At 44.3% G+C, this 15,412-nt stretch overlaps 1 protein-coding gene across 6 annotated transcripts in view; it reads left to right on the top strand.

Annotated features, from left to right (window-relative positions):
- Nucleotides 1-18: 18 nt before the first annotated feature.
- Nucleotides 19-15,412, top strand: part of PLEKHD1 (pleckstrin homology and coiled-coil domain containing D1) — a 32,922-nt gene continuing 17,528 nt past the window's right edge. The window contains exons 1-4 of one of the 6 annotated variants that reach the window (XM_063159256.1): nt 19-1,872; nt 3,178-7,391; nt 13,980-14,073; nt 14,954-15,043. In XM_063159256.1, the coding sequence (XP_063015326.1) occupies nt 7,240-7,391; nt 13,980-14,073; nt 14,954-15,043 (336 nt within the window). In that variant the 5' untranslated portion in view covers nt 19-1,872; nt 3,178-7,239. Of the gene's footprint in view, nt 7,392-13,013; nt 13,072-13,979; nt 14,074-14,953; nt 15,044-15,412 lie in introns of all 6 variants that reach the window. The other 5 variants (XM_063159257.1, XM_063159255.1, XM_063159259.1 and 2 more) reach the window with 5 other exon arrangements.

Below are 15,412 nucleotides of genomic sequence, written 5' to 3'. Positions count from 1 at the left end.
AAATACAGTCTTAAATGGATGCAAGCGCTGCAGACAGTGTTTTATTTTGTGGGAGTGTGTTTACTGCTCTTCTTCATGGTGTCTGAGCACCTCTTGCAAACCTGGAATGTGAAACTGCACGCTGGGAGGCAGTGTAGCAGGTGGATCTTATATGGCTCTGAATGTGTTCAGAGGTATTAATGCAGAGATGAATTGACAGCTCTGCTTGAGCAGAGCGTTTGGCAACTCGTGTCTCACAGAGTGTTTAGGAGCTGGCATTGCCCTGATGCTATCTCCTGCCCCCCCAGGAAAATCTCTGGAGCTTACAAGGCTGAGACCTCTTTGGAGGGTAACAAGAAGATGATGGGCTTAAGGTTGCTCTAGACCACTGTAAAAAGGCTTGAGGACCCTTTGGAACTAAAGGAAATCCTCTTTTTTCCATCCTGTGCTCTCAGTCTCTCGTCAGTCCCGAACAAAAAATCTGACACTGTCTGGCTCCATCCCCTTTGCACCCTTCTCTCAAGTATTTGTATACATTGATCAGATTTCTCTTAAAGCTGCTGAGTTGACATGGTGTATAGGTATTCTCCATACTTTCCAGCTGCCCTCTGAGCAGGACTGGCGTTTAGACCTGCATTTTCAGAAAAGAGAAAGGGGAATGGTGCTGTTACAGGATGAGTGATGTATGCATTTACAAACTTCATGCATCTATTTAAGAGACAGCACTTGATGGAGATGATTCATAAGCAATTCATTTAAAAAATGGATTTATGTTTTTCCGCTGTGCTTGCTGTCTACAGACTTATCTAAGATCCTGTCACACAGTGTTTTAGCTCTTTCACTCCAGCAATAAGCAATCCTCTCAGCTTGTTGCTTGTGTTTGATTTTTCTAGTAGTTCATAGGACTTGTGTCTTGAAGAAAGTGTAATCTCTTTATACTGGCTTAAGCACAAGAGAATATGATTAATGTAAAGTCAGGAGGACTGAAGCAAATGACAGAGGTGCTGTTAAAGCTGGTACAAGCAAATGTAAAGCAGTAAGAAGGGAAAGCCAGTATTTTTTCCAAGCAGACTCTTGTTTTTTGGCAAGTAAAATTCAGTTTTAATGGTAAAGCATTATGCAGTATATTAGCATTCTTTTAGTGTATTTAGTAAACATGTCACCTCTGTAACTGGAGATTTAATCACTGTAGCCTGTGGTAAAGCCTTTTGGAGATGTGAGGAAGTGGTTTGGGTGAATTTGTTACAAACTTAAATTTAGGAGCTGTGGTGTTGCAGGCTTCCTGATGATTGCTGTAGAGTGTTCCTTCATTTGTTAAGGAAATAAAAATGTACGTCAGCATTTTTATGAGCAACTCATTAGGGATGAGCACAACACTAAGATGATGAGCTGTCATCTATTGTTCCAGCTGACAAATTAAGCCATTCTTCTACTGATATGTGCAAGCCTTATCCAAGTATCCCTGCAGGCAGAATTGCACAGCATTCCACCCTCCTTATCACAGCACTTGTCCCCCTTGTCTGTGATGTTGAGAGATTAACAAACTGTTATTGTGGATGGGGCTTAAAGAAAAATGCCTCGTTCAGAAAAACTTGTAGACCTAATAAAAATTAAGCTGTATCATGCTGACTGACACCAAAGCCACATAGTATTTGGAAACTCTAAAAGCAGAATGACATTATTAGGGGAAAAACGCTTATTGTGCATCAGTGTGCTCAGCCAGTATCTGAAGTGGTAGTTAACTTATGATCTATGATTATAGTTATGTTGGAGTCTGTGGAGGTTAATGGGCTTCTGCTGTCTGAAGGAACACTTTCATTGAGATGCCCCTGGTCACACAGGGTTGAAGAGGCCTGCTGACAGCCCTGCTTACAAGCCTTACTGGCACTTCAGGTGAGTCTTACTGTTGCACCTCGTACTCAAGTGCCCTCAGAGGGCGATGCTGTCAGTAGGATGAGTCGAGTTGTAAGACTGCAATGGATTTCCCATGTTCTATTGTCTCTTTTTGATGGAGAAACTGAGAGGTGACTGATCTTGAACAAAACTTTGTACCCCTGGTATCTCCTCTGTGCAGACACTTCACGTGAAGGTGACTGAGTCCAAGTGGATGACTAGGCATCCATCTGGGAGCTTTTCCATGTTTATCCCTACAATCTAAACTTCAGCATTATGAAAAAAGCTCTGCAAAAGCTGTGTGGCAGCATGGCTCACAGGAGAATAAAAGGAGATGGCCCTCTTAGCCTCCTGTATGTTGTAGAGAGCAAAGTCTTCAATGCCCTTCCTTGCCAGACATTTTATCTTTCATTTGGCTGCTTGGTCTCCTCATCGTTGCACGGTTTGTAATACAGCTGTCATGGTCTGCTGCTATGATAGATGGCAGCAGTAGATCTTTGTGCCTCTGTACTTAGATCACCACTTGAGAATGTGGATAGGAAGGAGGCAAGAGGTGTCTTGTGCCTGCCCTGTGTGTGTTTGCAGCACGGCCCTGACCTTGCTGGGACTGGCTGGATGAGCAGGACCAGGAAGGAGGAACTTGAAGTGGTGGCTGCTGGAACTAGAGCTGAGGGGTGTTTTATAGGGGAAGGGTGTGAAGAGCACTGGTGGTGCGGGCCCTGCACTTTCCACTCCTGAATGAAGTCCTAATTGTAGTGTCTACTTTTTAAGGCCTTGCCTTCGGTGATCACAGCAATGGTAGGTGTAAAGGAAGCCCAGAATGAGTATGCAAGAGCAATTGTGGTCTCTGTGCATGTGTGAGGCATTTTACAAACTTAAGATCAAATAAAAACGGGGGTTGGCCAGTTTTGTTTTCGTGGATGTGTATTTATTGTTTAAAAGTTAAGCCTATGAATTTCCTTTTGAAAAGGAAATTTGATCAAAGGGTAGAAATTGGTGGATTGCAATCAATATTGATACCTTTGCAGTTAAAAAGCACCTTTTGGGTAGAAATCCAGCAGCTAACCTGTTTTTAGAAACTTGGAGAATTCAGATATACTAACTGGTGTTGAAACAGCTAAAGAGTGTGTTTCTCCAGAATGGGCAGCCCTGGATCTCATTTGCTCCTTGCTGGATTGTTTTGTCAGATCTGAAATGTGCTGGTGGTTCTCTGGTTGTTTGCATGCCTTAATATGCAGAGGTATTACATTTCCCCTCTTTCATTATTCTGCCAAGGAAATGCTAACAAATCCTTCTCTTTTGCAGGACTTTTTTGGCTGTCCATGGTACCCGAACTACTGCCCTGGTATATGTGTTCTTGTGATGTTCTGGATTTACTACCAGTGTCACACAGGAGGAACAGTGGCTGAGGGAAATCAAGTTACATGCTTAGTTTCAGAGAATATTCCGAGTTGGAAGATACCCACAATGGTCATCAAAGTCTAACTCCTGACCCTGCACAGGACAACCTCAGTCAGATAAGCAGCCTATTTAACTACTGAAGCTCCAAGCAATTTCTGTTTGTCAGCCATGTGATCATTTTGTAGTATTTAGGCTTGATGGGGGAAAAACTGGTGCCTTGCAGGAAGCCTGTGGTCTGTCTTCTGGAGGAAGCCTTCAAAGATAGCTGACCACTCTGATGTATTCTGAAAAATGGCTTTTTAGCAGAAAACTTTGCTTATGAGAGTAAATGAGTTTTCTTCCAGAAGAGATATCTTAGTAGGATTTTAAAAAAATAAATTTATATTCTCTTCATGCTGAGAGAAATAATCATTGATTAGTGAAATAGTCATTGGTGTCAGTTCCTGAGAAAGCTACCTCCCAAAAGCCAAGCTATGGGGCTGGCTGCTTGCTATCAAATCCCTTTGCTTTGGTAAACTGGTATCTTATTTTCTGTCTTCCTCCAAGTCTCTCAAAGTGTCTCTATATCCACAGCAAATAGTTGGATTTATTATTATTATTTATCCTGGGCCATCCAGCATGGATCTGAGTGTGTTTGAGGGGCTGGTCTAGTGAAGGGCTTTGGCTGGAACAGGTCACTGAGACCATGTAGTTCTTACCAAGGGATGATAAATGGGGTTATACATCTCTAAGGGTGATGTCTGATGGGGTTGCAAATCTACAGAGGCACTTGACTTTAATACCACTTGCTGAGTAACTTTTCTTTGAGTTCTGCAGAACAGCTCCAGCTTTCCATCTGACACTGAAAATATAATCATTATGCTAAAGAAAGATGCTGTGTTAGTGTATCTCACTAGAGGTGAATTGATGGTAGTTGCTTTTCTACTTAAAACAGCCTCTGCACACAGCTGTGCACCTAGGAAGCATCCCTTTGGGGAGTACATGTGACATTTTGTCTTTGCAAGAATGATATATCATAAATGAAACTGGAGCTGCACTTCACTTCTCCACATTGGTTGGATACCTGCTAATAGCTCCCATGATTGCTAATGTTTCTCAGGGTTAAAAATGGCTATGGAGCCTATCAGAAGCTGTAAAAGCAAAGGGAATCTGCCTTACTGGAATGTAAGATCTGAATCTCTCCAACTCCGCAGTGGCTCTGATCCATCTCAACTTACTGGCCCAAGCCCAAGAAGCAGTTTGTTCTTTCTGCATAACACAGTATTGTCAGGTTGCCCAGACCATGAAAATGTAACTTTTCACTTAAAAAAAAATCCAAGCCTCCTCAGCAGCTGAAGTTAGTATGTGTCTCCTTAAACTGAAAGGGAGCATCTTTGAGCTGGAGTGGCCTGTGATGAAGGCACATGGGGTAATTCTTGGGCAGTCGTTGTGCAGGGCTGAGTTAGACTTGATGCTGCTTGTAGGTCCCTTCCAACTCAGAATATTCTGTTAGGAAATGTTATTTCTGTATAGCTTGCACTGCTGTCTGCTTCAAACGTTTATTTTTAGCAAAATTTTATTGGCTTGATGTGTAGGAAAAAATAAAGACAACATATTAGTAAAATAATTGCCATATCAGTGCAGCCTGTTGCTCCAAAGAAAGGTTTTTTGATTGAAGATCCAGTGCTGTCTCTCAAGGATGTACAGATGTGTTTCCCCTTCATTAGATTAGTACACACATAAGGGAAATGTTAAAAGAGCCACTATTACTACAAATTACTGTGTCCAGACACCCGCAGTTGCAAAATTCACCTTGCTGGAATCTATTGCCCTAGCGTTGCTGGCCTGTCACTTGACAGAAGCAAGTTGCTCTTTCCCTCCCCTGGCCTGTTGACTTTAAAGAACTTGCTTTAACTACTCAGTGCCTTGCTTGTCTTAGAGGCCTCCAGAGGAAAAATAAAATTCACTTGTTGATGTTCAGAGCTAGAAACCTCTTTACTCTCTTGGTCTGTGTGAGGTAAAAATAAGAAAGAATGAAAAATAAGTAAAGGGTGAAAATCTGTCTCGTGGCAGGTCGTTGCTGTCAGATCTTTGCATTGTTGGTGCAATACAATGGCAGGAGCACTGGATCGTTACACGGGAGCTCTGTGGCTTTTCACTAGACATTTATACAGTTAAGTGAGGCTGTAGGGCCCAGAATCATTTTTACCCTTTGTGCAACATAATTTCAGGGAAAATTTTCCTTCTCCTGGTTATGAGTAGTATTTCCTTCTTGGTGCTGTGTACAGAAGGGCATCTATGGCATTAATGCTTCTGTTCTGCAATGCAGTATTGTATTCAAGAGTTAGTGCTCAGGTGAGATGGAGGCAGTATCTGCTGCTCTCTTCTCCACTCTCTGCCTTAATGTCACTCTGAAATGGGACATGTCCTGCTGCTCTGGGAATGTCCTGTCTGGGACCAAAACGTTGGTCAAAGCCAGGGTGAGAGGAAGTAACAAATAATGGTATTTGCTGGCTCTCTCATCTATTGATCAACTGTGACTTTTATCAGGGACCTGCATCTCTAATTTCTCTGATAGTGAATACAGCCTGTGAGCCTGAGGCAGGCTGTCTGCATCTCCTGTCTTTAAGATGCTCTGCAAGTGCCTCTGACTGTACAGAGCTAAGTGAGCCCATGTCTGTGGTGTGACCTGGCCTACAGCACATCCCAGGTTTCTGGTTGGGGGTGGGGAAGGACCATGTGTCTGCACTGTGTTTCTTCTGAACAACTGCATTGGGAAGGGCTGGCATCCAACAGTTACAGCATCAGAATCTATTCACATGGGATGGCACAGGTTAAATCAGGAGCTGATACCTCAGCATATAAGGCATACATGCCATACAGCATGTACATGTCTGCATTTGTTATGGGATATCCCAAAACCACAGATGGTTTAGCAGCTGGGATTGTTCCCTGAATTCTAATCCTGGAGGGGAGGCAGGATGCAGTAAAGAAGAATATGAGGATAAATTAATTTCCTGTGGGCATTGAAAAAGACAGGTTCTTTTGGAGAACTATGTATCTGTAGAGGGAGAAGGAGTTTCAAGGGAGAGACAAGGACATAGTACTCCCACAGCAACCTTTTTAATCGGGTTCCCTAAGCAGGAGATGAACACGGACCTGAGCTGTGTGACGTATTCCTATGTGTCTGTGTTGGGGCCAAAAAGGAGCTGGTACCTGAGAGGCAGGGCAGAGGCTGTTCTTGCCACCTCTCCAAGATGCAGCAAAGCATGAAGGCAGGCAGAATTGTATGCTCTCACTTTGATCAGCAGTGGCCCTTTAAGGCAGAGCAAGGCGTGCAGTGTGGACACTGCCCAGTCCAAACCCAGCAGCCACGTGAACTCTCCCCAGGTGGGCAGTGCCAGGCTGGCACAGCAAGGCCCCCTCACCCTCCCCAATGACAGAGGGAGTCTGATTGAACTTGCTGGCTCCCACTCACTCTGCCCCAATTTTCCTCAGGACAAATGAGAAGAACCTGTCTCCAAGTGCAAGATTTTGGGAATATGTGTCAGAGATGCCTGTCAGTAAAACATCCGTCTTGCCCTAATTTCTGCATGGAGTGCTGCAATGTCGAGTGAAATAACCTTCCAAGCTGGCTCTGGTGCAGAGGTATTTTGGCTTATGTTATTGCTGAGAGCTTTCTTTCTGATGAGCTCTTTCTGCCTCTCTGTGTTTCTGATGTCTCACTCTCTTCACTCTTCTTTTTCCCTTGGGCTGGGATGTGTGCTGTTTGCAATGCATCAGGAAGTAATACGCAATGAGAAAACTCTCATCATCTGTGCATCAGGGAGAGAATTACTGACTGAGTGCTGAGCAGTCAAGTTATTGATTCAAACCAAAGCCCAGTCTCTCTGTCTGCTGGGCTGGTTACATCCTGCTGGTTGATTGCATTTAATCGGATTCCCTGAGCTGCCACGCAGAGGGGGTGAGTTAGAACCAGATCCATCTATGATGTTTGCTTCAAAATCCAGTTCTGTCTCCCCTTCTCCATCCATGGAACAGGCAGACTCGGATGCTCTGGACATCAGCACCAAAGTGCAGCTGTACGGTGTGCTCTGGAAGAGACCCTTTGGGAGGCAGTCAGCCAAATGGTCCAGGAGGTAAGCCACAGTTGCTGAGGGATGCTCGGGTAAAACACAAAGCCTAAGGGTCTGGGATAAGTTTAGAGACTGAGTGCTTGACTCTTCAAGTGCAGCCAGCCAGGCAGAGGCTCAGGGTAAAACTTGGGGCATAGCTTCCCTGCTGCTCTGAGTCTGCTTCACACACGTGGCACCCCATTGTGCTCTCTTCTTTATCTGTCCAGACCCTGTGCTATGTGCACTTCAGGGTGGTAATAGAGACTAGCTGCCTCCTGTGAATAATTGTGATGGTTTCATGAAAGGGGAAGAGCCTGTTCATGTATTTTGCCCCTAAACTGCTTGACTTTTTTGCTTTGGCACTCAAAGCTCTTTGAGTCCTGCGGGTGTGAGATGGCAGGGCTGAGCTGACTGCGTGGGGGTCTGCAGTGAGTGTGTGTGGTCTGCAGGGGTCTGTGCACAGCTCCAGTGCTGCTGTGCTGCCTGACAGCGACTGCGTGCTGGGAACAGCACATGCAGACTCTTCCCTGGGGAGAAGGTGGCTCTGAGTTCTCTCCCATCTGGTGTTAGGGGGTTACAAGCTGCTGTGTGTTGTCTGTCAGCAGCCAGAAAGTTTGGAGCTGGAAAGCATTTGCTATAACCTTTAACCAAGGACAGAAGTATGTTCTAGAATACTGAAGTGGTGGGTTGGTTTTAAGTTTAGAGTTGCTGTAGTTTCTTTATGCAAATCTCTGGCACTTACCTTTCGTGGGTAAGTACCTTTGCTGCAGTCTGCAGTGTAGATACAAACAATCCATTTCTAAAGCCAGCTTTCCCAGCTTTGCTTTCTGTAGTAACCATAGTGCTGCCCAGTCTGCGAAGATGGCATAGCCTGAAAAAAAAACATTACTTGGGAAGCATTTTGTGTTTGTAGCAGTTTTTGACCCGTGTGTGTGTTTTATTCCCTCCTATGCCAAGAACAGCCTATTTTCACCCAGAAAAGAATTTATGCTGATGCTCCCTACTCAGCTCCCAAATATTGATAAATAAATGAATTATGCCTGGAAACTACTGTGATTGTGTTACGGAAAATAATTGGACAGAATAACAGAGGGGAAGGTAATTTGCCATGGATGAGGCATTCTTAAAAGGCTCTCCCTTATAAAAATATCTTGCAGGCAAATGGCCCATCTCTGTTCCCTCTGTCATTATTTATTTAGTGCTGTTCTATTCCTAGAAATCACCCCATCTTCAGCAAGTGGTGAATGTTTTAGTGATAGCAGCTGGGAGCAGAAGGGGAGGTGATGTGGGGCAGGGGTGATGTGGAAGGTTGGTTGCAAGCGCAGCAGCTGAGGGTCCTGGGGGACCAGACACAGGTCAGTTAGAGTTGAATATGGAATCTGTAGGGTTTGGAAGGAAGTGAGTACTGGGGTAAAAAGATTTGAACAGGAGGAGCAATGTGTTGTTGGTTTGTTTGTTTTATCATGGGAGAGACTTGCCTTAAAGTAAAACAAACTTGCATGGTATTATAAGAAATCATTAGGGGGAGATAAGGAGCATTTCATTCATTTCCTCCTCTTTTTCCCCATGCCCACCAGCACATAGCTGGTCAAGTACATTTTTTGATGAAAAGGAGAAGAGATGTTTTCACTCCGGTTAAATAAAGAAAAAAGATTGACTATATCTGGATGTCATTGAGGACTTGGTCTCTGATAAATGTATGTTTTGTCCTGAAATCTGGGATAACTGTACTACTCTCACTCCCAAGGAAAGTCTTTCCAAGATATGGGAGATAGCCTGTCTTTAAGGGGAGGATTGATCTCATCAGGCCATCAGCCATGAAGATGGGTCTGTGTGGGAGGTACATGATATTTACTGGCTTGATCCCATTCATTTGTCTGTAGCAGCAATACTTCTGGAGCAACTGAGAAGAAAAGCAACTGTTTCAGGGAAGGATGGAATCTGACTAGATAGCAGATGAAGGAAAAGGTGTCCAGGCATGGCGTCCAGTACTTGGGTGATGGAAATCCCAGGTTTTGGAATTTCACAGCAGTACAGGCTATGCAGGGAGGAGGAAGGGATAAACAGAGCCTTGTTTTAGTCAGGGCCAAATCTGATGGCGCCTGTGGAGACAGCTGAACTTGACCTGGGGCAGCTGTGTGGAGCATTTTCAGTCCTTTCTTTTGCCCATGCAATGGTCTGCTCTGAAGCCCAAATATAATATTTGTGTGCTGCTTCAGGTACTGTCCAAGAGTGGGCTGGATGCTTCTGGACCAGTGTAGCTGTGTTTATCTGCCAGGGCTGACATCTGAGCATGCTGCCTTTCAGAGCTTGATTTTTGAAATGCCATTAGCAGCATCCTAATGCCTGTCTCTTAAAGAAAGGGAGGGCTATTCCTAATGTGGATTTTCTTTTCTTGTAAAGTAATATCTATCCAACAGAGAAGCACCTGTCTTCTGAGTTTAGTGCTGCTTTTGAGCAGTCTAAGCTTGGGTCACTGCTGGAGTGGCTTTGGCAAATCATATTCTCAGTCACTGACTAACAGTCCTCCTCTTCTGAACAGCTTCTTCCTCCCAATGCCTAACAAGCAATTTAGCCTCTCCTGCTACAAAAGTTTTACTGGTAATGGCACGAGCCTGGCACAGAGGCTGGAGTGAAATGCATCATGTGTGTACCCACCCTGGATATGGCATGAATAGGGTGCTGTAGCTTTCCAGGATGGAAGTGGCATACCCTTCTTTACCATGAATAATCTGAGTCCCATATAGAAATGTCAGGCTCTAAACTGTCACCATCCATGTCTGAGACTTTGGGGTTCAATGGGACAGTGCCAGGAAGGGCCATCTCTTTGGTGGACAACTGAACATCAGAAAAGCAAGGTGAAGCACAAAAAGAGAGAGAACAAAACACAAAATATGCCTGTATGTCTCCATAAATCTGTCGGAGATGACAGGTTGGAAGGAGGGAAACACAGCACAGTTAAGAGAGAATTTTTTGTCTTTTGCACCAGTCCTGTCAGTGGCATTGCAAAGAGACCACTGCAGTTTTATAGTGTAACTACTTCATCTGGGCCATTGCCATGTCAAAAACTTGTACAAAGAGTAGCTAATTAAATTCATTAGCTCTCTGTAATACAAAACCACTTATTCCACAGAGATCAGGTGTCTCAATTTGTCCAGTACAGAGCTGTTGTTTCTGCTTTACATCAGAGTCACTCAAATTGTTACCATTCCTCTGCTATTCTGGTTTAATTATACTGTGGTTCCAGTGGTTCCTCAGAGCAGGATCCAGCAGCAGGGATGGGTGACCAGAGCAGCTGACCACATGAATGGCCCTTGCATTACCTGTGCTGCCGGTAGAGTGTGGCTGTGCCAGCCTGCCTCATCTAGCACACCTTTGCTGGTGTTCTCCAAGGTTTTGAGCTCTGCTCTGTTTTTAAATTGCTTCTTTTTTGGGTTCTTGTTTGTATTCAAAACCTTGCCCTGCCTTTACAGCACTTCCTTTTCTCCTACTGCCACATCTGTGCCTAATTCAGACACAAGTTCAGTGTCTCCAGTCCTCCAATCACAGTCCTAACTGGGTGTCTCTCCCCATTCTCCCTTGACCATCTTTTCCCTTCCTGCTCTTACTCACCTGGCTGCTGCTTTAGTCTTCAACCTGCTCTTGAGTCTTGTAACTGTCTCCTCTGTTATTTTTCTTCATCCCTCTTTTCACCATGCCGCATCAACTGCCCCTGGATTGCTGCATGGAGACTTTGTCCTGAAGGTCATTTAAAGTAATGGTCTTAGTTGCTCTGGTGTTGCTTTCCAGGTAAAGGTAGATGAGGGAATATGATCTGAGCATAAATACATTATGTGCACAAGCTAACCAGATTTTCAATGTTTTTCCTTCATTGCTTATAGTGAGATTTTGTTCTTCTTATTTTCTAAACTCTTATTTTGTATATTTTCATTCCAAATCCCCATATTTTCTCTCCACATCTGTGAAATCAGGGATCTAAAAGTTTATTTTTCTGTGAGAGACATATCGTTTTTCAGAGGTTTGTGCTACGTTTTGTTCTTATTTTTGCTTTGATTTTGGATTCCGTAGAAGCATAATCTATAATATGAGGATTATCAGCAATGAGCAATAAAAAGTATGCAACAAACTAAACTCTGGCTTTAACTGGGGGATAACATTTAGATTTAAAAAATCACACAGTTCAAGATCAATGTCTTTACTTGTTTGGCAATTTTTTTTTATATTAGTCAGACTGAAAAGAGTGTTGAAAGTGATGATTTAACTTTCTCTGTTTCATGTGGTGTGTTGACTTTTGGCATCTCTAGATTCATATTTGTGCCCACAGTATCTGGTTCCCTGTGACTCACTGGACCAAGCACAGGCCATTGGGCAGGCAGGTTTGTTCTTTAAAGAGGTTATTTCTGTATTTATTGTGCAGATAAGGCAACATTTCTCTCTAAAAAATGAAGTCCTCCTTGAACTAAGCATAGAGTTGGAGAAAACAGAAAGATGCAGCTACTCAAAGGAAAACTTTCTTATAGAGTTAAAGGCCAGAGATGTGAGGAAAAATTAATCCAGAAGGCACAAGGCTGCTGTTCACAGAAGTGATGTGGACAGGAGAAACCAGGAACAAGCCTTGTCTGCTCTCTGGAGGTCTCTGATGTCAGCCTTGGCAAAGTCCCTGCTTCTCCCCACCTCTGATGCCAACATGAACAGGTATAGATGAGAGGGAAGGAGAAGGAAAAAACTGGGGAACGGTAACTGCTGCTGGTGTTTGTATGTTCTGAAGATTTATGGATGTAAATATGCACCTGCTCAATGACTGTCACTTTCTAACACTTTGGAGAAGGTACAAAGTGATCCAGAGCTTGAGTTTGCTGCCAACATTGAAAAGTTTAGCTCTGTTCTTTTATTGCCCCAAGAGCCTGTGGTCTCTGTTCCCATGGCGTTTGGCAATTTCATCTGTGTTCCCAGAGCCATAGCAGAAGAGAAAGAGAAAGAAGCTGATGGAAGCAGTAAAGTTTTCACCTGAGTAAAATAATGATACTAATAATAATTAATAATTATTTATATTTATTATTATTATAATTCTCTGCCAGCTTCAACGTCTTCCTTTAGCTTTTGGAACTAAACTGGTACCAGATTGCTGTGCTCATCTGTACTGGAGGCAGAACTTGGCTCCACCTGGCAGCCCATCCACTTCAGGAGAGGCCTGGGGGGGATGGGGGCACATGAAAGCATTAGCATTGTCCTTGTGGATCAGCCCCCTTGTCCTCTAGCCCATTACTAAATGTGGCTCCAAGGAAAGGTGCAGCAATGCCCAGGCTGCACAAGTGGCCAGCACTGCCTGTAGAGGTCTTCTCTTATTCCCTCCCAGAAACAGGAGGGTTTCTTGGGAATGTTCTTATTATTCACATAAATGTCTTATCCTTTCCAGTTTTCTCACGATCTCTTGTCCTCAGCACCATATGAAAGTGATTTACACAGCTGTGTTTTGTGGAGTGTAAAAAGGCATTTTTGAATCATTTTCACCTTCTTGCCTTTCACTTTCTTTCCAAATCCCTCTTTCTCGTGTCAGAAAATATGTACAGAACAGAACAATACATTTTCTTTGTCATTTGCTCTTTTGAAACCTCCCTATTACACTTGTCCCCATTTTTTTTTCAGATGCTCTTCGTAATTTTTGAGTGCTGCAGAGATTTAGACCAAATTGAAACTAAGTCAGGTATCTCTTCCCTGTACCACTGCCTGCAGAATACGTGCAACCTCAATTTTTGAAGAGAGGAGGAACCCTCCCAGGGGCATTTCAAAAATCCAAATAAGTTAAAGGTGGCACTCCTTTAATCATAATTTTGAGGACACACTCCAGTAAGTTAGAGGCTTGGCTTGCAGAAGCTGTGATGTTTTGTGGTTACTACACAATGATCACCAGAGCATACCTAAGGCTAAGTGAGCAGAACAAGGCCTATTTTAATGTTACACGTATGAGAAAAAAAATATTCAATTTCCTTTGGAGTTGTGAAGGTCAGTGACAGGAGAGTTTGCCAGGTGCTCTGATTAAAAATATCTCTCAAATTTATTTCTGCTCCTGAGTGCTTTGGTGGCCAATTTTTGCCTCAAGAGTCACTTGGGGATGCTAGGCTGTGATTCTGTTAGACTGGAAACATTTCCCTCTGGCTGTGCTGGGAAGGGAAGAGGGTCACAGGCAGCATGTTGCACAATAAGCATTTAGTTGGGCTTAGCCCATGCAAGAAACCCTTGAATAAAAGAGCAGCTCTCTCCAGTAGGTTGAATTCAACCCGTGAGCGAGAGAGAGCACACACGTAGAGGTGCCAAAAGTCTGTGGTCCTGCCTGGGGCACAGAGTGCTGTCCCAGTGCCCTGAGAGCCTGTGGCTTGCCCTCAGCTCTGGTGGTGCCTGTTGGTGCCTGCAGGCACAAAGTACCTCAGCTTGGCACTTGCTGTTAAGCACCAGCTCCTGGCTGTGAGCAAAGTGAGGCACCTCACCTTAGTCTTAGGTGGGAGTGGTGAATTCTCGTGATCAGAAAGCAGCTTTAGTTAGGTGGGGATTTTCTAGTGCTGTGAACCACAACTTCCATTTCACCAGAATGTATTTCCCTTCTCTGTCTTAAAGGTTCTTCATCATTAAGGAAAGCTTCCTGCTGTACTATGCTGAGAGTGAGAAGAAGAGTTTTGAAAGCAATAAATACTTCAATATCCATCCGAAGGTGAGCAGTGTTTGCACAAGGAGGGAGTTATTTTCTTTCTAGCATTCCCTCCCCCTTCCTCCATGGGCCCAGCAGATGATGAAGAGGTAAGTTCCAGTAAGCCCAAGACATCTCACAGGTTCAGGAAAGCCTCAAAAGAGAGGCTGATGATGATTCAGTGGGCATATGACTTCTATTTTTTTTTTTTTTTTTACCTGATAGTAGATATATTCCTTTATTTTCATGATCTAATCAACTAATCATCTGGCTATAAAAATAATGTTGGCAAAGCCAGTGATAGGGCTAAGAGCTCCATATGGCTCTTGTTTCTAACCTGTACTTGCACTTGGCAGCCCACCTGCCCTCAGCACCTGAGAGCCCTCTGTAGCTCTGCTGCCTGGAGCTCCAGGGGGCCCTGTGCTCTGAGCTGCTTTTGGACTCTGTAGTCACTGCAGGCTGATGTAGCCCATGAGCTCCTGAAGGTGCTGATTCCACCCATCCTGGCTGTCACAGCCAGCTGCCTGCCTGCCCCACACAGCACTGTGGGCTTTGACTGCTGTCAGTGACTGCCATGGAGGCACAGCCTCTCTCATGATACCACACTGAATCTGCAACATTTGCCCCTCTTGGGAGATCACTTCCTCCTTGATGAAACAGTTTCTGCTTCCATGTTCTAACAGCTTCCCTCCATGCTGAAGGCAGGACTGCCGTCCTTACCCCTTCCAGATACTGGCTGGGGGTTTCCTGGTGGTGATGAGAGTCCCTCTGCTTTGCAGGAATTGTGTGTCTCCCAAGGTAGACAGGGCAGGGGCCCACAAAGTGACTGAAAGTTCAGCTCCTGGTTAGTTGATAGTTATACTTGATTTTTCTGACTGATGAGAGTGCTCTGGTTTATCTCCAGGGTGTCATACCCCTGGGAGGCTGCATTGTGGAGCCCAAAGAAGAGGCCAACATGCCTTATGCCATAAAGATCTCTCATGAAGACTTCCATGTAAGTAGATTCCTTTTCTTCTAAAAACCTCCAAACACCACAGAACAGGTTAATGCTGATGAGCAGAGCTGGACTGGCAGACTTTTCCCTCCCCACCAAGGTATGCCTACCCTCTCTGGACAGACTATCCTGAAGGCAAAGGTGACTTAGGATCCCAAGTCCCCTCAACACAACCAGTAAGGAAACTTGCACTTTCTGACACCAGGTTTTGGGCTACTAGCAGAGCAGTGGACAGATTCTCAGGAGCCCTAGAGCCCATGTTGCTCTGTCAGTGTTATTCCTGCTGTGGCTGTTTGCTGTGTGCACACTTCCCAATGTGTGGTAGTCCTAGCTCGTATTTGCTCCCGTGTGATGCTTCCTGGGGAGGTG

The sequence above is a fragment of the Melospiza melodia genome, chromosome 6, assembly GCF_035770615.1.
Source record: "Melospiza melodia melodia isolate bMelMel2 chromosome 6, bMelMel2.pri, whole genome shotgun sequence".
NCBI classification, from domain to species: Eukaryota; Metazoa; Chordata; class Aves; order Passeriformes; family Passerellidae; genus Melospiza; species Melospiza melodia.
This window is presented reverse-complemented; position numbering and strand designations above follow the sequence as displayed.